Raw genomic sequence first — 27,608 nt, 5'->3', positions numbered from 1 at the left:
GACCTCTCTGCAGCATTCGACACCGTGGACCACCCTCTTCTCCTTCACATTCTCCATACTCTTGGTATTCGGAACAAAGCTTTATCCTGGATCTCCTCTTACCTCTCCCATCGTACCTTCAGTGTCTCTTTTGCTAACACCTCCTCCTCCTCTATTGATCTCTCTGTGGGGGTACCCCAGGGCTCTGTCCTGGGACCCCTTCTCTTTTCTCTCTACACACTCTCTCTAGGTGACCTAATCACATCTTTTGGGTTTAAATATCACCTCTATGCTGACGACACACAAATTTACCTTTCAACCCCTGACCTTACACCTGCTATACAGACCAAAGTTTCTGAATGCCTCTCTGGAATATCATCCTGGATGGCCATCCGCCGACTGAAACTTAACATGGCAAAAACAGAGCTCCTTATACTACCTCCCAAACCTGGCCCTACTACATCCTTCCACATTGCTATTGGAAATACGATCATTCACCCAGTAGCCCAAGCACGCTGCCTAGGGGTCACACTTGATTCCTCTCTCTCATTCTCCTCTCATATTCAAAACGTTTCTAAAACTTGTCGCTTTTTCCTCCGCAATATCACAAAGATACGCCCTTTCCTCTGTTACTCAACTGCTAAAACTCTGACTCAGGCCCTCATTCTCTCACGTCTCGATTACTGCAACCTCCTGCTGTCCGGCCTTCCTACCTCTCACCTGTCTCCCCTACAATCTATCCTAAACACTGCTGCCAGAATCACTCTACTCTTTCCTAAATCTGTCTCAGCGTCTCCCCTGCTGAAATCACTCTCCTGGCTTCCGATTAAATCGCGTATCTCACACTCAATTCTACTGCTCACTTTTAAAGCTTTACATTCTTCTGCCCCTCATTACATCTCAGCCCTAATTTCTCGCTATGCACCATCACGACTCTTGCGTTCTTCTCAAGGATGTCTTCTTTCTACCCCCTTTGTATCTAAAGCTCTCTCCCGCCTTAAACCTTTCTCACTTTCTGCCCCACACCTCTGGAATGCTCTTCCCCTCAATACCCGACTAGCCCCCTCGCTATCCACCTTTAAGACCCACCTTAAGACACATCTGCTTAAAGAAGCATATGAGTAGCACTGGATAATCATGGACACATGACACAAAGCTTGGCCTCCTGCAGACGCACTTACTAGTATTCCCTCCTACTGTCTCTGTACGTTCTCCCTACCTACCAATTAGATTGTAAGCTCCTCGGAGCAGGGACTCCTTCCTTAATGTTACTTTTACAGTATGTCTGAAGCACTTATTCCCATGATGTGTTATTTATATTTGCTATTTATATGACATGTATTACTACTGTGAAGCGCTATGTACATTTTATGGCGCTATACAAATAAAGACATACATACATACATACATACATAATACTGTAAAACATACACATACATAAACAAACAACACTTAACAAACGCTGAGAACAACAGGTAACTACTCACAATGGCATTTAATATGGCATATCATTAATATCATAAAATATACTTATTACACATAAAATAGTACATAAAAACATATATTAGGTTCAGGCAAGATTCTCCAACTCGGGTGGGGGTACCTGCTTACCGAAAACAGGATGTAATCAGGCAATGGATAATTCAAAGAGTATCCCCTCTTATGGATAGCTGCTGCTGCTGCTGCTGCATGTTTACCCTTACCACGTTGCTGGCGATGGGGGCTTCTTATTGATGAGGTCAGTAGTACTTTATTTTTTTTAATATGCTAGTTAATGTGTTTAATAATGGGCAAATAATCTATTATCCCTATCTGGATAATAGTTATTTTGCACATTATTGTACTGTAGGTGTTGGGGGGGGGGGTGATGTATGTATTGAATGTATAGGCCAGGTTTATTTTTTTACATTCAGGGTTTGTTCCTTGGTTCTGCGTGAGACCTCTGGAGACCACCTGCGGTCTCCTCGGGTATCTCACGGGTATCAGGCTGGTGGTTCCACGGGTGACACCTGCGGGGATGAAGCAGTGGTCCCACATCTCTGGGGGCACCGTGGACCCGTAGTCTGCGGAGAAGAACCGGTGGTCCCACATCCGTGGGGGCACCGCGGACCCGTAGGTGCGGGGATGAACCGGTGGTCCCACATCCGTGGGGGCACCACGGACCCATAGTGAGCACTCGTGAGTTCCCCAGACCCCCGTGAGAACCAACCAAGGCCCCTCAGACACCTGTGGGTCTGACCGGGGCTCCCAGACATCTGCGGGCCTACCGTGGGGACCCAATTGCAGCCCACGGTGACCCAAGGAAACCACCTGGGGGCCATGGCGCTTGGCGGGACCCACCAACAGGCCTCCAGAACCTGTGTGAAACATGTTGCTGGTACCCTGTAGGTCTGTCAGGTGACTCGCCAGCCCGCCGGGGACTCGCGTGGGGCAAGGGTATGAACCCTGTATGTAAAAGGATAAATCATGTATTTATGGGGGGGGCACAGGGGGTGGGTAATGTATTTAATAAATAGAATGATGTTTAATGTGGGGCTGTGTATTGTTTTTATTGTGGGTACTGGGGGTGGGGGGAGGGGGTATCGGCACCAAGGGTATGTGGGTAGGCCTCCCTTGTGGGTAGTGGGTGATGGTGGTTAGGCCTCACGGGGTGGGGGGTTAGTGTGGGAGGGTATGTAGGCCTCCCGAGTGGTGGGTGAGGGTGGGTTAACCCCTTAATGACTGTAGCGGTTAATAACCGCTATGGTGATTAAGGGGTTAGGGGACATTACATTGGATGTTTTTATTCTTGTTTCTGTTTTGCAGAAGCGGATAGGGCATTAGCAAGATGAAAATGAGGATGGCCTTCATCGTGGCAGCCGGACAAGGGTGAGTGCAATATGTATTTAATGTATTTATTGTTCTTATAAAGGGGCCTGTAAAGGGGCCTGTATCTCGGGAAGCAGGGGGTCCCCGGACCTGAAACCAATGCGGTTCAGATCCGGAGACCCCCGCACATGTACACTATGAATAAAAATGGTTTATAAAATAATTTTTAATATGCCGAACTTTGCGCAGAGAGCGCGGCAGATCTCTCTCTGCTGCAGACATATCTCGGCAGGGGACGGCTTCTCGGCAGCTTCTCGCCAGGCAGCCGTCTCGCCACCGGTTACTCGCCATTTTATCAAATGGTGGTGGCGCATTCATTCGCCAGTGATTCGGCCCTTACAGCATACAGCGAGTTTAACACGCCAAAAACATGACAAGTTCCAACATCTGGCGAATGGTTTTTTTCGCTGCTTACTGCATAGACCCCTATGTAGGATACACAGAAATGTGCACTGTATTATTTCTCCTTGGCTACTTCTTTTGCTTCCCAAATTTCTCACTGATAGCAGGGTAAACCAAAAGTTCATATGTAAAAATATACTTATAGAGGCACGTTTAAAATACTCTTAGGGGGTTATTTATTAGAATGCAATAGTGTTCATTGGGGCACTATCTTCAATTCACTAACAACATTTTTCAAGCTTAATGAGTATACCTCTACATGTTCACCATCACATAAATAATTAAGTACTTAATTTCAGGGAGCAGCGCAGTTCTTACCAAGAGTGAGAGTGCTTGAAATATTTATTGTATATTCTTAAAGTTGTGTGGGACTATTGACTACTGACTGTGTGCAGTAGGTTAGCAAATCAAATACTAGCGGAAACAAAACTTTATAGAGTCCATCAAGGTGAATTATTTCTTAAACGTGTAAAAGTTCTCACTGCTATAATTTCATTGTGGAACTTTTTTCAGTTAAAAAAATATATTAAATATAAATATATTAAAATGATGCCTGTAAGAGATGTGATTACCACCCCCAAACAAATGTATGTGTGTGTGTGTGTGTGTGTATGTGTATATATATATATGTATATATGTATGTGTATATGTATATATATATATATATTATATATATATTGATATATATATATATATATATATATATATATATATGAAAAAATCACACTCAGTTGGCACACTGTAAACAATAGTAAGATGCTGATGCTTGCCCCATATGCACATGTAAAAAATAGATTTTACCAGATTGGAGTCCGGAAAAAACGAGACAGCACACAGTCCAGTAGTTCCAATGAAGCTGTATTCAAAGTAACATGGCACCACCTCCAACGTTTCGGTCCACTCAACGTGACCTTCCTCAGGGACGTGCAATAAGTGAATGCTAATCCACCCCCTTATATACCCAAACAAATCAAAATTAAAATGAACTCACCCGTGTAGGGGCAACATTGCCCGCGAAACTGCGCCGCTGTGACACGCATGCAAATGCTGGAACGCATCGCCATCTTTGATTTACTAATGTGGATCGTCCTATTGAACTACGGTGGCCTCTATGGTCTACCTATTGGCAGGATCGCGCATGCGCGGACTCCTCATGGCCCTTATGCCATGACCCGCAATGAACTGCTGGAACGCATCGTCATATTGTATCCAATGCTTCTGCATAGCTAACACAACTACGGTGGCCCGAATGATGCCTGTAGCCACTACAGTGGCGGTCCGCGCATGCGCGAACCTCCCCAGGCCACTCAGTGAGCAGAATGTAGTAGAACGCAGGATCTTTACAACCCTAAATCTGTCCCCACTACGCGCATCAAGGCGCCCGCACACAGACACAACCCAAAGGACATATATGTGGATCTGATATTATGAATGCCCAAGCTCTATGAAGAGGGGCACCTAGCAAATGGGACCGCTTTAGGGAGGCTCTAATATGATAGCACAATAAAGCGTATTGTTATGTGTGTAGTTATTTGCTTGAAAAAATAAGCAAAAGGACCTGTTCCAGCACGAGAACGCATGGCACACACAGCAAACATACAAAAACCAATTAAACAACAAACATGTGAAACACTGTGTGCATCACAGTGAGGTATATTGTTATCAATGTCCCACTATAATAAATACTATAACTACAATGACTACTAGAGTCTAAAATCGAAAACAAGATACCATGTGTGGTCAACCCAATCTATTCTTAAATAGAGGGACCAATGAGCATATGGCATATACGCCTAACAAGACAACTTGTAATGGACAAGAGTATGTCTACCCGGAGCCAATGTACATATTGCACTCCGTTAGCAATCTCTGTCCTGAGACAGCTTGTAACCGACACGACATATGTAAAAAACATGTCAGATATTTTGCAGTCTCAAATGCAACATGCAGTATCTAAGATCTCGAAGCGGGACATTGTGAACAATCTTGATGCACACACCATAACCATAGGGTGATTTAGTGAAAATAACAGTACAAGGGCACATATAGAAATAACACAGGATGAAGTGATGAAGAAATATTGAAAAAGGAACACTGACAGGAAAAAACACAAAACAACAAAACAGTAAACAATTGTTCAGCAACGCAAAATGTCATAGTTCTGATTTCATTCATAAGAAACATCCTAACGAAAAATCTTCATTTAAGCCAAAAGGGGCCACTGTTTTTAATTCAAAGATGTGCCTCGCTTCGCTTTGCAATAAAAGTCTGTTTCTATCACCCCCTCGTGCGGGCGCTCGGATCTGCGAGATTGGCATGCACCTAAACGTTGCCAATGAATGTTTGAAGTCCCTGAAATGTTTGGCAACAGGGAGACATTTAAACTCCAAATCCTTGGCGTCTGTAGATAATGCTTTACGAATTGTTGAACGATGGATAGCTATGCGCTCTTTAAGCATTCGCACTGTCTTCCCGATATAAAGTAAGCCACAGGGACATTTAATCAAATATATGACAAATTTTGATTCACAATTCAGATGTTGGTGAATTTTGATTTTGGTCCCACTGTGTGGATGGCAATAGAAAGGCCCCACCTGCATATATTGGCACTTTGTGCAACCCTTGCACCTGTAGGCCCCAGGTTTTTGGGCCAACCAAGTTTTGTCCTTGCTATATTTGTCAGCTTCATCTGCTTGCGTGATCATGTCCCCAATTGACGGACCACGGCGGAAACAAAACAAGGGGGGTTCACGAAAGAATTTGCCTATTTTGTCGTCATTTGCTAAGACGTGCCAATTATCTCTAATGCCACGTTGTATGCATGGGGATGCAGTGCTGAATGTGCTTATAACATTAAATCTTGAGCTATTTGTTTGCTCTCCCAGATCAGTGTTAGCACGATCTAAATTGTCCAATCGGATCACACGATCAAGTGCATCTTTGACGTCGACCGGACTATAACCTCGCTCAAGGAACCTATTAGCCATGTTGATAAGAGCAGGTTCCAACTCATTATGATCGCTGGTGATTCGCTTCACTCTTAGTAGTTGTGAATACGGAAGACCCTTTTTCAACGGGGCCGGGTGGTGGCTTGTGGCATAGAGCAGTGTGTTTTTATCAGTTATTTTTTGATATAGCCTTGTGGCCAATTTGTCACCTGCTTTATACACCATCGTATCCAAGAATTGAATCTCAAGTTCACTGTAACACAGCGTAAAACGTATCTTTGATGGAATATCGTTAAGACGGTTCACAAAGTCCTGTAATTCCACAGTAGAGCCACTCCAAACAATAAAAATATTGTCAATGTAGCGTAAAAACTTTCTGATGTAGTGTGCATTGGGCGCATCGCATAAGATGTGGGTTTGCTCATACATGTCCATGTAGAGGTTAGCATATGATGGAGCCATGTTTGAGCCCATGGCTGTCCCACTGAGTTGGAGATAGTATGAATTTTCAAACCTAAAGAAATTTTTGTTTAGGATGACTTCTATCAAGAGTAGTAAAAATTCGGACGGGGGTCCAGTCTGCAAAGTGCTCGTTATCAACTTACTCCTGATAGCCTCCAACCCCTCTTTGTGCGGAATGTTCGTATAAAGACTTGCTACATCGAGGGTAGCCAATATGCACCCGGATGGATCAAAAGCTAGATCGTTGATATGCTCCATGAAGTTGGTAGTGTCCTTGACAAATGTAGCCATGCCAGCCACCAACGGTTGTAGGTAAAAATCAACGTATTGCGAAATCGGATGGCATAGTGATGTCCGAGCCGAGATGATTGGTCGACCTGGTGGGTGTGTTGTAGACTTGTGAATCTAAGGGATCGTATACATGACAGGTATTCTAGGATGCTGCTGGGTAAGGAAACCGCCGGTATCTTCCGAGATCCATCCATTAGATATGCCCATTTGTATTATGGCATCGATTTCCCCTTTGTACGCCACAGTGGGATCCTTAACCAACTGTTTGTACGTTTCAGTGTCTCCCAGTTGGCGCAACACCTCTTCTCTGTAGTAAAGATAGTCCAAAATGACGATTCCGCCGCCTTTATCGGCGGCCCGGATGATGATACTCTTGTTATTTCTCAGGGACTTGACCGCCAGTCTTTCCTCATTCGTCAAATTGAAGAAGCTGGTTTTCTGCGTCTTAATCTTGCTTCTTGTGGCTTTACCTAAAAGGTTCATAAATGTTGCAATACTGGGATTAGACACCTGTGGATCAAACGTACTTCGTGGCCTAAAGTGGGATCTTACGTGTTCAGGTGCTGGGTTGGCTTCTGATTTTGAAAAGAAGTCCTTAAGTTTGAGGTGTCTATTCAATTTAAAGAGGTCCACTTCCCACTTGAATGGGTCTTGCTTATAAGTTGGCACAAAGCCAAGACCTTTATGTAAAACATTTGTCTCCGCCAACTAGAGGGTGTGTTCGGAAAGATTAAAGATTACCGTTTCCTGGGTTGTTGTTTTGGACCTCTCCCCCTGTTTGGGTGGCGCTCCGGATATCGTCGTCTTTCGGCCTCCTCGCCTGATTTTCCTCCGGCATCTCCGACTCCTATAGGCGGTTTGGCTCTCCCATCCGGGCCTTGTCCTAAAAAAGAAGGTTCTGCAGACATGTTGTCACTAGCAGTGTCCGCGGCGTCCGAGAAGTCCGTATCACTGGTATTGTACCCAGGCTTTCTATACCCCCCCCGTCTCCGGCGGGACTGGCCCCTCTGTTGACCTTGTGCACCTGTGGGTAGATCACTTAACCCCAGCAACCATCTGTATACCTTACGATCTTTGTAATCTGATTCAACAATTTTGAGTTTCTCTCTCTTATATTTAATGAGATTGTTTCTGTATGTGTCTATGGAGGACTGTATTTTGTCCGTCCAATTCGTTGAAGTGTCAGTCTCTAAAGTTGTTCCATGTTTGGAGTAGATGGTGTCTATCTCTTTTTTAATCTTAATGATTTCCTTACTTGATTGATCGATTACAAGGATGATCAAGTCAAATGCACATTTATTTAGTATCGCAATCCATCTTCTACAGAACTCTGGATCTGTTCTCCCTATAGTGGGCTGGTTTTTTATTCTAAACCCACGGGGTAGCAATTTCTCCTTGTGATAATGCGACAGCGTCACACCGTGCAGATAGTAGTCAACTTCCCTCTTTTTTAATTTAATTAGGTCATTGTACACGTCACTCGCTCTTTCAGGTCCCAAAACAGATTCAAAGGATTCCGTGTAGCGGATGCTGGAAATCTCAGCCTCGCTAAAGCTAGCTGACTCAGAGATGGCCGAAAATACCCCAAATGTATCTGCAAACTCCTCCATGTTATTTCTTTACGTGGATAAAACCAACATTCATTTATGATAAGGCTAATATGAACAAAACATCCACGGAATAGGCCAAAAAAGCCGTGGACCAAACACTTTAACCCCTCACAGGGTACTTGGTATCCTTTTGTTGGCAGGTGCCAAACTCATATAGTTACACATGAAAAAATCACACTCAGTTGTAAACAATAGTAAGATGCTGATGCTTGCCCCATATGCACATGTAAAAAATAGATTTTACCAGATCTAGGTAACATATAGAAATAACACAAGGGCACATATAGAAATAACACATGATGAAGTGATGAAGAAATAGTTAGGATGTTTCTTATGAATAAAATCAGAACTATGACATTTTGCGTTGCTGAACAGTTGTTTACTGTTTTGTTGTTTTGTGTTTTTTCCTGTCAGTGTTCCTTTTTCAATATTTCTTCATCACTTCATCCTGTGTTATTTCTATATGTGCCCTTGTACTGTTATTTTCACTAAATCACCCTATGGTTATGGTGTGTGCATCAAGATTGTTCACAATGTCCCGCTTCGAGATCTTAGATACTGCATGTTGCATTTGAGACTGCAAAATATCTGACATGTTTTTTACATATGTCGTGTCGGTTACAAGCTGTCTCAGGACAGAGATTGCTAACGGAGTGCAATATGTACATTGGCTCCGGGTAGACATACTCTTGTCCATTACAAGTTGTCTTGTTAGGCGTATATGCCATATGCTCATTGGTCCCTCTATTTAAGAATAGATTGGGTTGACCACACATGGTATCTTGTTTTCGATTTTAGACTCTAGTAGTCATTGTAGTTATAGTATTTATTATAGTGGGACATTGATAACAATATTCCTCACTGTGATGCACACAGTGTTTCACATGTTTGTTGTTTAATTGGTTTTTGTATGTTTGCTGTGTGTGCCATGAGTTCTCGTGCTGGAACAGGTCCTTTTGCTTATTTTTTCAAGCAAATAACTACACACATAACAATACGCTTTATTGTGCTATCATATTAGAGCCTCCCTAAAGCGGTCCCATTTGCTAGGTGCCCCTCTTCATAGAGCTTGGGCATTCATAATATCAGATCCACATATATGTCCTTTGGGTTGTGTCTGTGTGCGGGCGCCTTGATGCGCGTAGTGGGGACAGATTTAGGGTTGTAAAGATCCTGCGTTCTACTACATTCTGCTCACTGAGTGGCCTGGGGAGGTTCGCGCATGCGCGAACCGCCACTGTAGTGGCTACAGGCATCATTCGGGCCACCGTAGTTGTGTTAGCAGAAGCATTGGATACAATATGACGATGCGTTCCAGCAGTTCATTGCGGGTCACGGCATAAGGGCCATGAGGAGTCCGCGCATGCGCGATCCTGCCAATAGGTAGACCATAGAGGCCACCGTAGTTCAATAGGACGATCCACATTAGTAAATCAAAGATGGCGATGCATTCCAGCATTTGCATGCGTGTCACAGCGGCGCAGTTTCGCGGGCAATGTTGCCCCTACACGGGTGAGTTCATTTTAATTTTGATTTGTTTGGGTATATAAGGGGGTGGATTAGCATTCACTTATTGCACGTCCCTGAGGAAGGTCACGTTGAGTGGACCGAAACGTTGGTGGTGGTGCCATGTTACTTTGAATACAGCTTCATTGGAACTACTGGACTGTGTGCTGTCTCGTTTTTTCCGGACTCCAATCTGGTAAAATCAATTTTTTATATATATATATATATATATATATATTACCCACCATAACTTAACTGAGTATGATAAAACCTATCCTGCTTCCTTTTTGCATACCCAGTATAACCAACCCCACACTGATGAGACCAATTAATGTCGAAACAGCTGTCTGTGGGTGTGTTTACTGGCTATGCATCTTAACCCTGGGACAGTTTGAGACGTCTGCAGCTCAAGGTTTCACACACTAAGGTTGTAACAGTGAGTATTTGATGTTTTTAGTGGAGATTGAGTGAGGAGTTAATAGCCTATTGCAGACGCTTGCAGCGCGAGGTGCAGGCTGTGTGCTGACCCTTATACTGTATGTAAGTATAGCTGCAATGAACACAGGAAGATGCGGTATGGAGTAGCAATATTCACAGTGATAAACGCGCTGCTTTCCTTTCTTCTCCTGGCAAAACAGACCTCCAAAGCTGGGGACCTGTATCCCCCCAGTGCGTGGCCACGATCCGGATACACAGTTGAGAAATGGGTGACCGATGCCGCTGCCGCCGTCGCTCCGTTTGACTCAGACTCAACAGGAAGTAGTTGGATTAAAAAAAAACTTTATTCAGCTACATAAAACGGATACTGGAACAAGGACAGACAACTAGGGAACCTCCTCCCACGCATTTCGAGCAAGGCTGAGAAAGGCTTGAGAAAGAGCAGCCTTGCTCGAAATGCGTGGGAGGAGGTTCCCTAGTTGTCTGTCCTTGTTCCAGTATCCGTTTTATATAGCTGAATAAAGTTTTTTTAATCCAACTCCTTCCTGGTGAGTCTGAGTCAAACAGAGCGACGGCGGTAGCGGCATCGATCACCCATGCATCTTAACCCGGGCTGTGCTCAAAGCTGTGACCATGCAGCAAGCTTAAGCCTATTGGGAACCATGTTAATGGTTTTGAAGCAAAAGGTGCTCATTTGCATGTCATTTCCCAGAATCCCTTGCTGCAGTGGAAGTGCTGTGTGCTGGGTGATAATGGTGAAAGGCGGGGTTGCAGACCTGCTAAGACATGCAAATGAGCACACAGTAATATTTCCATTTGCTATATACTGTATATACACACAACAGTTCAACAAGAAAGTCTCTTATCTGTTTCTGTTGTTGTTGCTGTAGGGGAAGGCCTCTCTGTTCTCCTCAGGTCAGCCCAGTTATGGGCTAAGGAAATTCTCTGCAGTCCTCCTTCTCCTTATGTCAACCCAAATGTGAGCTAAGGAACTTCTCTCCTGTTTCTCACATCAGGCTTTTCTCAGAGTCCTAATCAGCCAGGTGGAGTCTGGTTGATTGCCTGTGTGCAATTAACCAGCACGCTGATGGATTTTGAGGCAGTTTCTCTCAAACAGTGATAAGTCCCTGTTACAATGACGAAAATATAATCAAGGCATCTCCATGGCTACATCAGATGTCGTTAGCTACTGCTGTCCCACCGGGGATTTAGGTTGTAGATCCATACACAGTGCACTCAGCATGGGAGAGTAATTGGCCCATTTCACCGACTCCCCAGCCACATGCCCATTTTGTGGCGAACGGGAGTCGGTGTATCATATTTATTTTTCGTGTGCCAGACTGCAGCCCTTCTTATAAACCTTGACGGGCCTTCTCCTGCAGTTCTGGCTACACTTTTCCCCACACCTTTTTATTTTTGGGTGCCCAGTGTTCCGGGGCAATAAACCCAGGGGCCTCCTTGCCAACCTGATCTTGGCATTGGCCAAGCTGGCCATATATAAGACCAGGAAGCAGTGCTTGGAAGGGGAGGTCCCAATGAGCATAGTAGGGATGTTCCAGGCGCTGGTGCACTCCCGTACCAGGGCAGAGTATGCTCATGCCGAGTCCACTGGGACGGTGTCAGAATTTGCCTCCCAGTGGGCATTAGATGGAGTGCTCTGGTCGGTGTCCCCTAATTTGGATTCATTTATATTCACCTCCCTTATTTAGTGCACTTTATTTATTTTACAGTGTACAATGACATGGTTTATTTTGTATTTTAGTTTCTCCGTTTTTTCTTTTACTCATTGGATCACCAACGAGTAGTTTTGTAGCTTCGCCGACCAATCAATTAAAACCGGTTGAAAATAGGCTGTCAACAACACAGATCACTGATGCAACTGTCTTACTATTAAATGAATGTATTAAACACTAAAACAAACACAGATCGTTACAGTAAATTCTTAAGATGCATTAGTTGTCAGAAGTACTTTTAGTACCGGAGAACATATCTGTTAATCTGATTGTGTAGCTGGTTAGTATCAAATGTTCAAAGCAGTGGAGGTGATCTGGTATTAAGTTTCCTACTCTGCCACTTATCAGAAAGTAGTCAAGTAGATAAAGATGCCTGTTTTAAACATAAGTAATAAGTTCCAACAGTACTTATGTATTTACTGTATGCAGGTATGTATAACATAGATAACTTTATGTGAATACAGTGGTAGTTTGGGGTCTAGTTACCCTGGGTTCACCATAATTGAAAGGCCCATCTGTATCTTTGAATTTCCTCTGTAGAAGTCATATCATATTTATTTGATGTTTATGGGGCTTAAGAAGTAAATTAGTGATACAGTATAAACATTTTAAGGCAGGTGAACCTGGTCTTGAATGCCTTGGGCAAGTCACTTTACCTCCCTGTACTTCGGGCATCAAGAAATAGATTGTATACTCTTTAGAGCAGGGACTGACTGTGCCTGCAAAATTCTATGTAAAGATGTGCATACACTGTCAGTGCGACAGCTGTATAGCAAACATTTATCTGTGTCAATTTGCTCCTGCTCCATATACCGTATATGAAGCTTGTTATTTGTGCTTCTTACTGTGCATCTGGCTCTGAGCAAAACAGGTTACTGCCATCTCACACCTGGTGGATTGAAGTGATGCAACTCTGCTCTATTATATTCACTGAAATATTGATGCATCCGTTTGCTCTGAGCAATAGTACAGTATCACTGCTAACTACTTCAAGACCATTCTCCAAAACGCGAACTGTTGGAAACAGTGCAAAACTGACACAAAACAGCTTGGTACATCGACGTACGAGTGACGCACCATATTTGCTCTAATTGCGATGCTTGATACGTATCCCTCTGTATTGTATAAAGAGAACCAACAGTTTGCTTGTTTTCCTTCTGTGCCAACATCAGGCCATACCTGTCCAAGCAGATCAGTCACACTCCACCATTTTTACACTTCTCTTTTTTTCTCCTCCCAGGAAACCTCTATCCCCCCACTGCAGCTCAGGATCTTCTGGTTTCAAAGGGAGGTTACCTCGAAAAACGCAGAAAAGGTAAAGAATTGTTTTCCTGAAAAAATATTTTTTTAAGTGAATAAAATACTTGTGGGTGATCCAAATTGCTTCACATAACAGTAAATGTATATACCGATGCAGCAACGAGTATCCGAACACTTGCCTTTGAAAATCTGGGGCAATCTCCCAGTAATGCTGTAACATTTCTGTGACATTTCTGCAAACAGACTAATGGCCCATCGGATTAACACAGCGGGATCCCTGGCAGTCTCAGTTTGAATGGGATTGCCAAGGACCCCCGCTCTGTTAATCCGATGGGCCATTAGCCTGTCTGCAGAATTGTCCCAGAAATGTTGCAGCATTACTGGGAGATTGCCCCAGATTTTCCCAGGCAAGTGTTCGGATACTCGTGGCTGCATCAGTAGTGTGTTAAAGTACGTGTTTCCCAATATTATTATTATTTTTTTCTTTAGTTTTTAATAATTATAGCAAGGATACAACAAGAGGAGCGAATTAAGAGAATATACAGAAAATGTGCATTTAAAATCAGGTGTATAAAAGAAGCACCATTAGATGTTTTTGTTATATTTTAGAGAGATGGGAAATAATTTCTCCTAATATTTATGCTGGGGCGCTACCCAGTGATAAGTACTATTGACTGGTATGGCAGTCAACACAGTTGAGTTTTGATGCCCCTTATCAGAGCTTCATGAATCCTCCCCTAAGAATCTGTATGCCTAGGAAGTTTTTTTTAACACTTGTATTTGTTGCTAATATTGAATGAGGTATTAGAGCACACGATAGCAACATAATCTAACAAAAGTGCTGCTATTTTGTGTACCAGAGTTGCATCAAGTAAACTTTGAGATCTTTTCATTTAGTTTGTTTAACATGACCAGACACACTTTGCTGTATATTTAAAAGCATCTCTTATTCTGGCTTTGAAAAAGTAGGAACTCCATGTGTGAAGCTGAATAGCTCACACTTTGTGTCTGACGCTTGGAGCGAAATGTCATGCTTATCATGGATTTGTCCAAGCGCCAATAATATGAACAGGATTTTTTTCCAGCAGATCAACAAACGAGAGCAATGGCATTATGGCATAGAGGAGGGATTGAGTGAAAACACAGAGATAATGGAGAGGGTAATTATGAGGAATGGGAAAAGGCTAAAATATACTGTAAAAGAGGGAGGAGATTCAATTATTGTTGTTTTCAGACATAAAAGAAAGTGAGAAATGAAAAACCGTTCTGTGAAGCAAAAGCTATGATGTCACTATGATGACTTATGCCTGGGACATGGTCAGCGCTTATGCGCTGACCCGTGCTGAGCCGTGCTGCTGCTCGGCACTGAGCCCCTGCAGCCGCAATGAGAGCGGCTTTAGCAGGGGCTTGCACATGCGTCTGCACGCTTGGGGAAGCGTGTGTCTGATGGCGTTTTGACATTTCCCCGCTTGCCGGAGCGTAGGGCCGGTCACGTGAGCGGTTCGCCCAATGAGGGCGAACCAGCTCCGTGACGTCACTGGCCCGCCCCCGGCCCGCCCCCTGATGGCGCGCTGTGTAAGGCTAGGGAAAGCACTGTTTTCCCTGAGCCTCAGCGCGCCTCAGTACTGGTTAAAGGCACTATGTCCCAGGCCTTTATGTGTATGTTTTAGTTACATTTTAAAATGGTTCATTGGGCTCGTAAAACCCTGTATTTGATAACATCATTAAACTTGCCTTTTCATTTCAGATCACAGCTTCTTTGCGGCTGAATGGCAAAAACGCTGGTGTGCGCTGAGTAACAATATATTTTATTACTACGGAAGTGACAAAGGTATTTTATCCTAAATGTGTTTCATTGTTAAACTTTATTTGCTTGAATGAAGAAAGGGGGAAAAAATCTAAACTTTTAAGCAAATTCCTGTAGAGATACAACAAGGACCAGGCTATTGCTGCTTTAAGACAGAAGTGAAAGATTAGGTTTATACACTAAATAAAATAGCAATACACCCAAATACAGTTAAAGGTGCTACGCTATATAGTGTATATTTAAGGGGGTGATGTGTCGACATGAAATAAACTACAGGCATACCCCGCATTAACGTACGCAATGGGACCGGAGCATGTATGTAAAGCGAAAATGTACTTAAAGTGAAGCACTACCTTTTCCCACTTACCGATGCATGTACTGTACTGCAATCGTCATATACGTGCATAACTGATGTAAATAACGCATTTGTAACAGGCTCTATAGTCTCCCCGCTTGCGCACAGCTTCGGTACAGGTAGGGAGCCGGTATTGCTGTTCAGGACGTGATGACAGGCGCATGCGCGAGCTGCCGTTTGCCTATTGGGCGATATGTACTTACTCGCGAGTGTACTTAAAGTGAGTGTCCTTAAAGCGGGGTATGCCTGTATGTATATTTATAACATAAAACAACATCTGAAAAGAGAGAAGAAGGTGTTACAGCTGGCAATGGTGCATAGTCATTCAATTGCATTCGTCTAAATATTTTGTATATACAGATGTAGCCAGACTAACTTACCCCACGGCCGATAGGGAAGAATAACCCCTCCGTACTTACCTTTCCTGTTGCTGCAGGCAAAATGCTTTTTTTGCTACAGGGAAGGTAAGTTTGTCGACATCTGTAAAACACACAAAGCAAAAATATTTTGCTTGTTTGCCATTTGTGCCAACATCAGAAAATATATACAAAATCAATAAACACTCTCTTTCCCTGCGCTGCATACCAGTTCGGGGAGTGACCCCTACATTAGATACAGACTACCTTTATAGTCAAAACGGTAACTTTATATACTGTACCTGATGTGGACGCAGGTAAGTCAATACTTGTCGTGGTATGCCAGGACATACAACGATTAGATAGCTTTGTTTATTATGTAAGGGCTGTAGGTTTTTCGCATCAAACATTCCTGCATAGGAGTCCTCATAATTTTATATATATACTAGCTGAGAGACCCGGCATTGCCTGGGATAAAAATTTTGCGCTCCCTCCTCTCTCCACTCCCCCTGTCTCTTTCTCTGCTCCCCCAGTCTTTCTCCGCTCCTCCCGCCCCCCCTGCGCAGCTCCGGTCAACCCGCCCCCCCCCCCCCCCTGCGCAACTCCGTTCTCGCGCCCCCCCCCCTCTGCACAGCTCTGGTCCCCCCCCTGCGCAGCTCTGCCCCCCCTGCGCAGCTCTGGTCCGCCCCATGCGCAGTTCTGGACCCCCCCTGCGCAGCTCTGGTCCCCCACCTGCGCAGCACACAGTGTCACATAGACAGTGAGACACACACACAGTGTCACACACACACAGTGTCACACACACACACATCCCCCACCCCCCCGCGCCTATCTCCCTCCCCATGCGGGCAAGCAAGGGAGCGCCGTGGGGAAGGGGACCAGAGGGAAGGGGAGGAGCAGCCAGGCGGGATGGGTCCGGCGTGTCACCCGCTCGCAGGGGAAGCTGGGGGATGTAGTCCGGCGGCGCCGTGACTGCGCACCACCACCCCACCCCCCCGCGCCCATCTCCCTCCGCACACGGGCAAGCAAGGGAGCGCCGTGGGGAAGGGGACCAGACAGAAGGGGAGGAGCAGCCAGGCGGGACAGGTCCGGCGCGTCACCCGCTCGCAGGGGAAGCTTGGGGACTGCGCACCACCACCCCCCCCCCCGCGCCCATCTCCCTCCCTAGGTAACGGGAGCATTGTGCGCACGCGCAATGAGCTGCGGGTGATGGGGGGTGATAGGGGGAGCCGGCGGGGAGGTGAGCTGGGGGGGTAATGGGTGGGGGGGTAATAGGGGGGGGAGCCGGCGGTCAGGGCCGCTGGGTGCGTGTGTGTGGCAGTTGGGTGAGGCCGAGGAGGAAGGTGAGTTGCGAGTGAGGAGAAGAGAGTGGCAGTTGGGTGACGTCATAGAGCCACGCAGGCCAATGAGAGGCGTGCGGGGCGGGGCAGGGATACGGACCAATCTGATTGGCCAGAGGCGGAGTGACAGACCCACGGACCAATCAGATTCACCACATCTACCAACAACCCCACAAATTTCAAATTGATATATTAAGAGATATATACTGTATATATATAAAATTACATTTTATATATAATAGGTGTCCTGGAACGGGATTCATATTTCTGTTTACCCCCCCCACCCCCCCTTTGCAGCTTCTGCCTGTCAGCTCCTTATTTCTGCATGTATATCTGCTCTGAAAACACACAGTGCCTGTGGAACCGATACATTTGTTGCATTTGGGCTTTCCAGTTAGCTCATAACCAGGTTGTCTTGGCAACCTCCTTAATCCCCCTGGTTTAGTGGAGTTTCCCTTACTCCCCTGTCTGTATTCACAAATAGTCTCATCCTCAGACTGTTCCTGTTCCCAGAAAGCCATATACTTCCTTTCCACCCAGGACACTGAGTGAGTGAGTACCTTCATGCTATTAGCCCCAGCAAGACCTTTCTGTTTTTACACACGCCTTACCTGGTGATACACAGCACTTCTAGAGAAGCACTCTCGACCTCACTACTCCATCTACAAGAACTCTTTGTTTTCTTGACTTTGCAATAAAACTAAGAAAGACAAAAGGACTTGTTGTGCTTTGGAAGAGGGAAGGCATGAGTTAAGCTAACTGGAGCTATTCATACATTACACGTGACCCTGGTTCCAGGATAATAGGCATAGAGAATGAGAGAGCACCATCTGACCTGTCTTGACTCTACCAATGTATACAGCATACCAGTCCCAGTGTTTTTGTAACACCTTTATCTGTTGGTTTTATATTAAAAAATATATAGTAGGGTTTGTTTTGTACATATGTTGGTTAGTTGACATAGAGACCTGTCTTATGCACTGTCAGGAGATATTTATATATATATATATATATATATATATATATATATATATATATATATATATATATATATATACACACACATACAGTGTGTGTGTGTGTGTCTGTATATATATATAAAAAAAACAAAAATCACAAGCGCATGCCCCATAGTGTATTATCATTTAATACAATTGGCAGGTTGAAGAAACCTTATAAATGCACACTCACAAACATAAGGGTTAAAATCGCATTGTAGATAAACCTATAACAGGTTAGGGTTTCTGCTTAGCTGTAACTACCAGGTTCCACTTGAAGCAAGATGATCCAGATCACTGGTGTACTCCAATCTGAATGGCTTCTGCTGGGCTCCAATCATGCTGTAATTTTGTCCCAGGGGTACAGGGGGAGAGACTACAATGGCGCCGTGGATATCAGCTCACTCAGTGTCCTGTGGTTGATGTTTTCTCCTGGCAAACAGTTGAGCAGAGGAATCCCACAAGCTTCTGGGATCAGGGGGTTGGGGCTTAGAGTAGCTGGTCAAATGACATCACCAAAGATGCATAGCCAGTAAACCCACCCACAGACAGCCGTTTCAACCTTAATGGGTCTCATCAGTGTGGGGTTGGTTATACTGGCTTTGCAAAATGAAGCAGGGATAGGTTTAACCACATGTTATGGTGGCTAGCAAAAGGTGGCACTGTGTGCTCATTTGCATGTCATTTCCCAGAATCCCTTGCTGCAGTGGAAGCGCTGTGTGCTGGGTGGTAATGGTGAAAGGCAGGGTTGCAGACCTGTCTAAGACATGCAAATGAGCATACAGTAATATATCCATTTGCTATATGCTTTACTGTGGAGATTTTTTTTCACTTTTTTTACCCACAATAACTTAACTAAGTGTGTGTGTATTTTTGTCACCCTTTTCACCCACCATAACTTAAAATGTGTATATGTGTATATATATGTATAAGACAACCAGTTCCAGTTAACATGTGAAATGTTTCTTTCATACAGTACAGTATATCAATATACAATTTTTCTTCAAACTCTACTTACCATCTCAGGAGACAGAAGCCTGAATGTTGTCATTGTGACAGTAGGGGTAAATGTGATTGCTTTTAATTAAGGTCAAGCCTGCCATTTCCCCCACCTGTCAGTAATAGATTTGTATTATGTTGTATGTGTATATGTATATACAGTGTTCAACAAATCACCCAAAAATCTACTAGCCCAACCAAAAAATCTACTCGCCACCTAGTCCCGCCGCCAACCCCGCCCCTACTCCTGCCCCCAACCCTAGTCCCACCCCCAACCCCGCTTTAAAATAAAATATATAAATAAAATACATTTAATAAATTCCTAGTCAGAACATTCGTTTTTGACAAATGTATTTATTGTATTACATTATACTACAATTAGTCCTTGTTACGTGTGTGTGTGTGTGTGTGTGTGTGTGTGTGTGTGTGTGTGTGTGTGTGTGTGTGTGTGTGTAAGTAAATGTTGGATCTAGAAATAAAAGCCAGATGTGAGTGACTAGTTTCCTGAACCCCTTAACCAGTGTCTGGACGTCCCCGCTTCACAATATCTAAAGCAGCAATCCCGCCTGGGATCTTACCTGATCCGCAGTCCCTCAATGTCCAGGTACCCGCATTACCGCAATGTTATACATTGGAGGGGAGGTGTTCCCTACCTGTCTACTGGGTTAGGGGGGGTTCCGATGTCTTCCATGTGAAGCTTGAGTCAGATCTGGAAGAAAGCAGTATAAATTATGTCGGTGTAGTATAGGGCAGTTAAGATATACAGGGTAAATAAGATATCCAGATTGAGAGTGTGAGACAGAGAGAGTGGGTGAGAGACAGAGAGAGAGAGTGGGTGAGAGACAGAGAGAGAGAGTGGCTGAGAGACAGAGAGAGAGAGAGTGGGTGAGAGACAGGGCGGGGGGAGAGACAGGGCGGGGGGAGAGACAGGGCGGGGGGAGAGACAGGGAGGGGGGAGAGACAGGGAGGAAGGATAGGGCGGGGGGAGAGACAGGGCGGGGGGAGAGACAGGGCGGGGGGAGAGACAGGGAGGGGGGAGAGACAGGGAGGGGAGAGAGACAGGGGGGGGAGCGACAGGGGGGGGGAGAGACAGGGAGGGGGGAGAGACAGGGATGGGGAGAGACAGGGAGGGGAGAGAGACAGGGAGGGGAGAGAGACTGAGTGGAGAGAGACAGGGAGGGGAGAGAGACAGGGAGGGGAGAGAAACAGGGAGGGGGGAGAGACAGGGAGGAGATAGGGGGGGACTGAATGAGGGAACTGGGGGGGAGAGATGGTGACTGACTGGGTAACTTTGACTGACTAGGTGGGGGGGTGACTGATCTGATGTCCTACACACACACACATATATACACACACACACACTCCCCCATATACACGCGCACACACACACACACACACACACACACACACACACACACACACACACACACACACACACACACACACACACACACACACACACACACACACACACACACACACACACACACACACACTCCCCCATATACACACACACACACACACACACTCCCCCATATACACACACACACACACACACACACTCCCCCATATACACACACACACACACTCCCCCATATACACACACACACACACCCCCATACACACACACCCCCATACACACACACACACACCCCCATATACACACACACACACCCATATACACACACACACACACACACACACACACACACACACACACACACACACACAGACTCCCATATACACACACACACACTCCCCCATATACACACACACTCCCCCATATACACACACACACACACACACCCATATACACACACACCCCCCATATATACACACACACACACACACACACACATACTACCATATATACACACTCACATACATACACACACACACACTCTCTCACTCTACACACACGGGGGGTTCAGAAGAGAGGAAAGGCCGCGACCAGCACCACCACCCCGCAGCTCCAATCTCCCGGCCCCGCGGGCTGACACGGGGATCGGGGTGAAGCGGGGACCTGAGGGGACATCCCCACTCCAATCTCCCGGCCCTGCGGGCTGACACGGGGATCGGGGTGAAGCGGGGACCTGAGGAGACATCCACGCTCCAATCTCCCGGCCCCGCGGGCTGACACGGGGATCGGGGTGAAGCGGGGACCTGAAGGGACATCCCCGCTCCAATCTCCCGGCCCCGCAGGCTGACACGGGGGGAAGCGGGGACAGGGGGAAGGCACAGATAGTACTTACTGTGTCCTCCTTGGGAAACAAATGGCTGCTTGTTGGGGGCGAGCTCATATAGAGCCTGGCCGCGCGCCCACAAAGCCTGGGAGCGCGCACCAATCAGCTGTCAGGCAGGGGGAGTTTTTTTGGGTTTTTTTCAGCGCGAGCAGGGAAATTTGAGCGCGAGCAGGGAAATTTAAAAAACAAACACACGTGCTGCTTGGGCCAATATTTACTCGCCCGGAGGTTAAATCCACCCGCCCCGGGCGTGTAAATGTATAGGATTGTCGAACACTGTGTATATGTATTCTGTAGCATAAACAGTGAGAGAAAAAAGAATCCCTATATAGCGCTCAACCTCTACTAATATATGTTAATTTTATTCTAAGGAAACAGAAAAAAGGTTAAAACCGAAATGACGCTGAAAGAAACCGGCAGGGAGCCTTAATAGGTCCCAGTATAAGGTATATAATATACCATTGAGTCACTAGGTAATGGTCAGCTATTAGATAGAATAGTAGTGAGATATACATCCTCTCACGGATAGGAATCACCAGTAAGTGTGCATACTGAAGTATTACAAATAGTCCCCATACCTCAATATCCTAAATGGAATGACAGGATATATAATGTACCAATAGAATACTATAAGTCTATAGCAGTGCTCCCCAGTGGTAAAGGAAGAGAAAGGGAAAGGTTTCCGTGTACAATGATTAAGACCTCAGTTGTATCTTGTATACCATACAGCTGAAGAAGAAACCTCCAGCGATAGAAGTGTATTGCAGTTCCATTCATACCAGCTATCCAGCTGTTCTACTAGCCGGAATCCATTAGATGATATACTAAATTCCTGCAAGTAGTGAACGCAAGTGAACCGAGTACATCGGTAATAGGAAGAAACACAGGAAGGGGGGAGCGGGGGAAGGGGAGAGAGGCCACTCTATTGCGTGCCGAGTGCCACTCGTGATGTTATCAAGATCGTGGCTAGGTATATCAAAAAGCCGCAATGGATGCTAGCTCCACGCAGTCTTCCACAACCATTGAAGACAGTAGAGCAACCATGTACTAAACATTTATCACAGTTTTACTACCACAACGAAGACCCACAGAAAAACCAGGAGGGAGGTGGAGATCAGCGTCTTTGCTTCCATTCCTCGTTTTTGTGAGCACGCCACTTGAAGAAGCAAGGAGGGGAGATAGAGAGGAGAATGGCTATAAGTAATGTTTATAATATAGGAAAAAAAATATTGATGACAAATTATATCCCCATAAAACCTTAACTAAATATGTAGTAAAACAAGAAACAAAGAAGTCCAGAGCAACATCCAATGTGACAAAAATACACAGTGAAATACCTATATATCTCTTGAAAAAGGGTCGTTTAGTTAACCCTTTGGCCAAAGCCACTTTGCCTTTCTGTTTCAACATTGTCCCTCACTCCCCCTATAGTGTAAGCTCTCACATACAGAGTCCTCATTACCTTCTGTATCCGTTTGTGCATGTTTGTCGGTATTTATATTTGTGTGTAACTCTGTTTATGTGATTATCAAATCTCTGTACCCCCATTGTACCACACTGCAGAATATGTTGGCGCTTTACACATTAACGATAATAATATTTTCCAAGGGGTGTTATTCCATAGGACACCATATATGGCCCAAAAAGATTTAACCGTTTGATTGTTACAGTTTTATAACCATAATACAATTCCAAGAACATTTGTGTTTAGTTCATTGGAAAAATCAGTAAGAATTTTTCCTCCGTGCTCCAATTTTATCTGTGATCTCGCGTTTATAGTTTGACAACCGAAGATAACATTTTCCTTTTCCAACTGACCTTAAAACCGCCCCATGTTTATCAGGTTCAACAAACTTCAAAGATAAGAAAAGAACAAAACAAGAAAGCCTCTCCAATTCCAAGTGAATGCATCAGAAGGCCAGGCTTTTATTGTACTGCTCCTGCATCGAGCTTTGCAATATCTTTTTGTGACAATGTCAAGAAGCCACTGGAGAACATGAACAGATGGCAAGGAAGTCTTATTGTATTATGGTTGTTGTCAGGAAAAAGAAAAAAGGGGACAGTTACTGTATTCTGACAATACCAGAACCCACTTTCATTTGATGGATAATGTACATCCATTGTAAAACAGGAGTGGGCAACTCCAGGCCTCATGGGCTAACAACAGGGTGTGTTTTGAGGATACCCCTGCCTCAGCACAGGTGGCTCAGTCTTCGACTGCACCACCTGTGCTGAAGCAGTGATATCCTGATAACCTAACCTGCTGGTTGCCCTTGAGGATTGGAGTTGCCCGCCCCGTTGTTAAATCTAATATGTATACACCTCTACTTGTGCTAGGGACTGACCTAAAAGAGAATTTCCCTGTGTTATGTACTTACTGTACTAGCAAGCCTACATACTGTATGCCAGTTCATAATTTGACAGTCCTGTATACTGTAACAACTGTATTAAACTCAGATAATGATTCAAAGATTTAGTTAAAAAGAACTGTTGCATGTTTAGGGAACAAAATCACATCATGTCAATACACATGCATCTGAATGTGTTATCTGGGTGGTTCTAAAAACATATGTAGCAACCACAAGGACAACATTAATTGTCTGCCATGAATCAAGTAAAAAAGTACAGCAACTGCACCACGTGACAAAGAACAAAAATCCCACTGAAAGCAATAGGATTTTTTATTGTTAGATCTGGTACAGTTTTCTGCAACCAGAATTGCACCACTTTTGCCTTTATAAGTAGACTAGAGTGTGTTTTCAACTTGCAAAATGAAACTTGATTATTTACAATTGGTCTACAATGATAAAGGTTTGTGTTTATTGTTTTTTCTAATGGCGCCACTATTGTAATTGTTGTTTTTAGCTCATGTGGTGAGGTCATGTGCTGGGAGGAGTCACAAAATGAGGTCATTTTTTGGCTCCACATCGGTATAAGGAAGGCCACTGTACCGACAGCTTTAGTTACTGTATATTGTAAAATGAGAATCCTTAATTGGAATGTGTATAAATTGTACACCTCATTTTGATGATCCCCTTCCCGGTGTAGGATTTCAGAGGCCCTTTCACTTTTGTATTGTATTGTATGTCTTTATTTATATAGCGCCATTAATGTACATAGCACTTCACAGTAGTAATACATGTGGTAATCAAATAAATAACAGATAATATAAATAACAGATCATGGGAATAAGTGCTTTAGACATAAAAGTAACATTAAGGAGGAGGAGTCCCTGCTCCGAGGAGCTTACAGTCTAATTGGTAGGTAGGGAGAACGTACAGAGACAGTAGGAGGGAGTTCTGGTAAGTGCGTCTGCAGGGGGCCAATCTTTGTGTAACTTGCACACCCCAGTCACTAAACACAGAAACAGACTAAGTACTGCCGCTCTGTAATGGGCCAATAGGAAGCCGTGACGTTATCCGGTGTGACTTCCTACAAGCTTGCGTGACACATGGCATTTAAAATTGCAGGAGATACCGGCACCCCATAGAGAGGTCTGTATCTCGGGACACAGGGGATCCCCAGAGCTGTAATTAATGAGGTTTAGCGCCGGAGACTCCCCTGCTTCAATCCTACACATGAATTGGTCCTGTAAGAGCTGCTTAGGGAGACACAGAGACTGCGTCTCCCTGGGACTCCTCAGCATAGCTCTTATTGGCTGGTGGCAGGATTACCGCTGTGGTGGTCCAATTCAGAAGCAGGGACCCCCGCAGAGTTAATCCTTTCTGTTTTCGGGGTCCATGATCGCACGCGACGGTCCGGCGGCCACGTGCAAACACGCACTGAGGATAGCAAGTCTGGCTACATCTGTGTTGTGGAGCTTCTTTCATTTTTTTTTTTTTTTAAATTATAGTTTTTCTGGATATCACAGCACTGTACATAGATTTTAGAAAATGTGGCAGATAAAAAATGCACACGTTACATTGCACTTATTTACATATATAAAGTATACAGCAACAGCTGGGACCTCTGAGTCATTGGCGATATTCATGAAGTCCCAGTACAAAATCTGCACATGATTACAATCAGCTTGGTGACCGGAATTCTGCAACGGATTCCTAAGAGCTCAGGACATTAATGTAGTTGGCCACTATTTCATTTATATGGGCATCCGCCAGTGAATTAACAAGTTCCTATTTTGTTTTTGTTTTTTATCTTTGACAGACAAGCAGCAGAAAGGAGAATTTGCTTTAGACGGGTACAGCGCCAGAATGAATAATACGCTGCGGAAGGATGCAAAGAAAGATTGCTGTTTTGAAATCTTTGCTCCTGATAAACGTGTCTATCAGGTTGGACTTTTTATGCCTCTGTATAAATGAAATTGATAAAACTGTTACATTGCCAGTCTTGGAGACAGGAACATTTGGGTTGCAACAGCTCACTAACTGGCACATCTGCGCAGTATGCTCATGCATATGGGAATATATTAAGAAGAACAAAATCCTGATAAAGTTCATGTCATCCATATTAAAGAGGAAGCTTCTTTATATATATCTATCAATTTTATCTGTTGTTCGTTTATGTTTTGGTGATGTAAATTGTATTTTAGTAAGCCTGGGACATATTAAAAAGAAGAATTTCCAGTTAGAGAAATGGAGATTTATCAGTGCAAACACCTTGAGTAGCACTTTCATACCGGATTCAAACGGGTGCTGCGGTGAAACAGGGCAACACACCTATCAGCAGTGAGTTTCAAAGATCTATCACTGAGGCATCAATGTGGAATGCAACTTTAATACGTTTTAAATATCTGAAATTGCATTTGAAAATCAGTTAATTAAGTTGTCAGGTAATGTGTTGGAATCTGACACGAACATTTTGACAAAAACTATACCCAGCAGTCTAAAGAAATTCATGGGTGTCTTCTAATTGTCAAGGGCAAATTTCGTTCATCAGTTCTGGCTTTGACATTGATGAAGAGAAGCAGCTTTTTTTCTGCACAGCTGCCAGCTGCTGATCAGAGTTTCAAATCCATCATCCTCTGCTCCAATTACGTAAATTTGTCAAAATTAACTGTACATTATAAGAAGCATCCTTGCAAGAAAAGTAGCAGTAGACACATAAAGAATCGCTAATGTTTCCATGAAGAAGGGACAAGAATGCTAGATTGTTTTTTTTTTTCTCTCTTACTAAGATAATTTGTGCTTTATTTTGATTTTTTTTATAGTTTGCCGCTTCCAACCCCAAGGAAGCAGAGGAATGGATTAATGCAATCTTGAATCTAAACGGTAAGGAAACACAGTAGAAAATAAAACGTTTACGTGGATGTTGTCACTATATTAGATGATTCAACTCTTTTGAGCAAAGCAATGTTGTATAGCAAAAGAATAAAGCATAGACGCAAACTACGGTATGACTTTCAGTAACCTGAAGCAATTTGACTTTGTTTAATCATTTGCTGCAAGTTTTTCCTGGTTACAACTCCGGCCTTCTGTCTGGTGGCATGCCATTGTTGGGTCAGAAGATTCTCAAAGATTTGGCAAACATAACTATTTTTCCCAAGTGAGTGGGAAATCAGTGGATATTCCCCAAGGATGAGGCAACATCAGAACTTTCATTGCAGTTTTTACTAACCTGACATTGGGGACAGGGAGTACAAAATGTAGGTTGAAAGGTGCAAGTTGAAAGGCGGAGAGATGCTAGACTTCCACTTTAAATCTTTATCCAGCTCACTACTTGTTCCTCTAAAGCAGGAGTGGCAATCTCCAATCATCAAAGGCCACCAGCAGGTCAGGTTTGAAGGATATCCATGCTTCAGCACAGGTGGCTCAATCAGTGGCTCAGTCATTGACTGAGCCACCTGTGCTGAAGCAGGGATATCCTTAAAATCTGACCTGTTGGTGGCCCTTGAAGACTGGAGTTAGCCACCCCTGCTCTAAAGTATAGCCCATCTGGAAGTAAAGGGGTTTCAATATGATACACATTCACCACACTGAACTAAACCCCAGACTCTCTTCCTCACCCGAAACTTTATCTATGAGATGAAAATGCTGAAGCAAACACAAAGGTACAA

The 27,608-nt window shown here is 44.3% G+C and overlaps 1 protein-coding gene across 1 annotated transcript in view; it reads left to right on the top strand.

Annotated features, from left to right (window-relative positions):
• The window catches only part of SKAP2 (src kinase associated phosphoprotein 2), a 325,224-nt gene that overhangs the window by 159,247 nt on the left and 138,369 nt on the right, over positions 1-27,608 (top strand). Inside the window, exons 5-8 of the mRNA XM_075586827.1 lie at positions 13,478-13,552; positions 15,245-15,328; positions 25,760-25,884; positions 26,763-26,823. Of these exons, the coding sequence (XP_075442942.1) occupies positions 13,478-13,552; positions 15,245-15,328; positions 25,760-25,884; positions 26,763-26,823 (345 nt within the window). The remainder of the gene's footprint in view (positions 1-13,477; positions 13,553-15,244; positions 15,329-25,759; positions 25,885-26,762; positions 26,824-27,608) is intronic.

The sequence above is a fragment of the Ascaphus truei genome, chromosome 2, assembly GCF_040206685.1.
Source record: "Ascaphus truei isolate aAscTru1 chromosome 2, aAscTru1.hap1, whole genome shotgun sequence".
Classification (NCBI taxonomy): Eukaryota; Metazoa; Chordata; class Amphibia; order Anura; family Ascaphidae; genus Ascaphus; species Ascaphus truei.
Note: the sequence above shows the minus strand (reverse complement) of the source record. Positions and strands in the feature narration are given on the sequence as shown.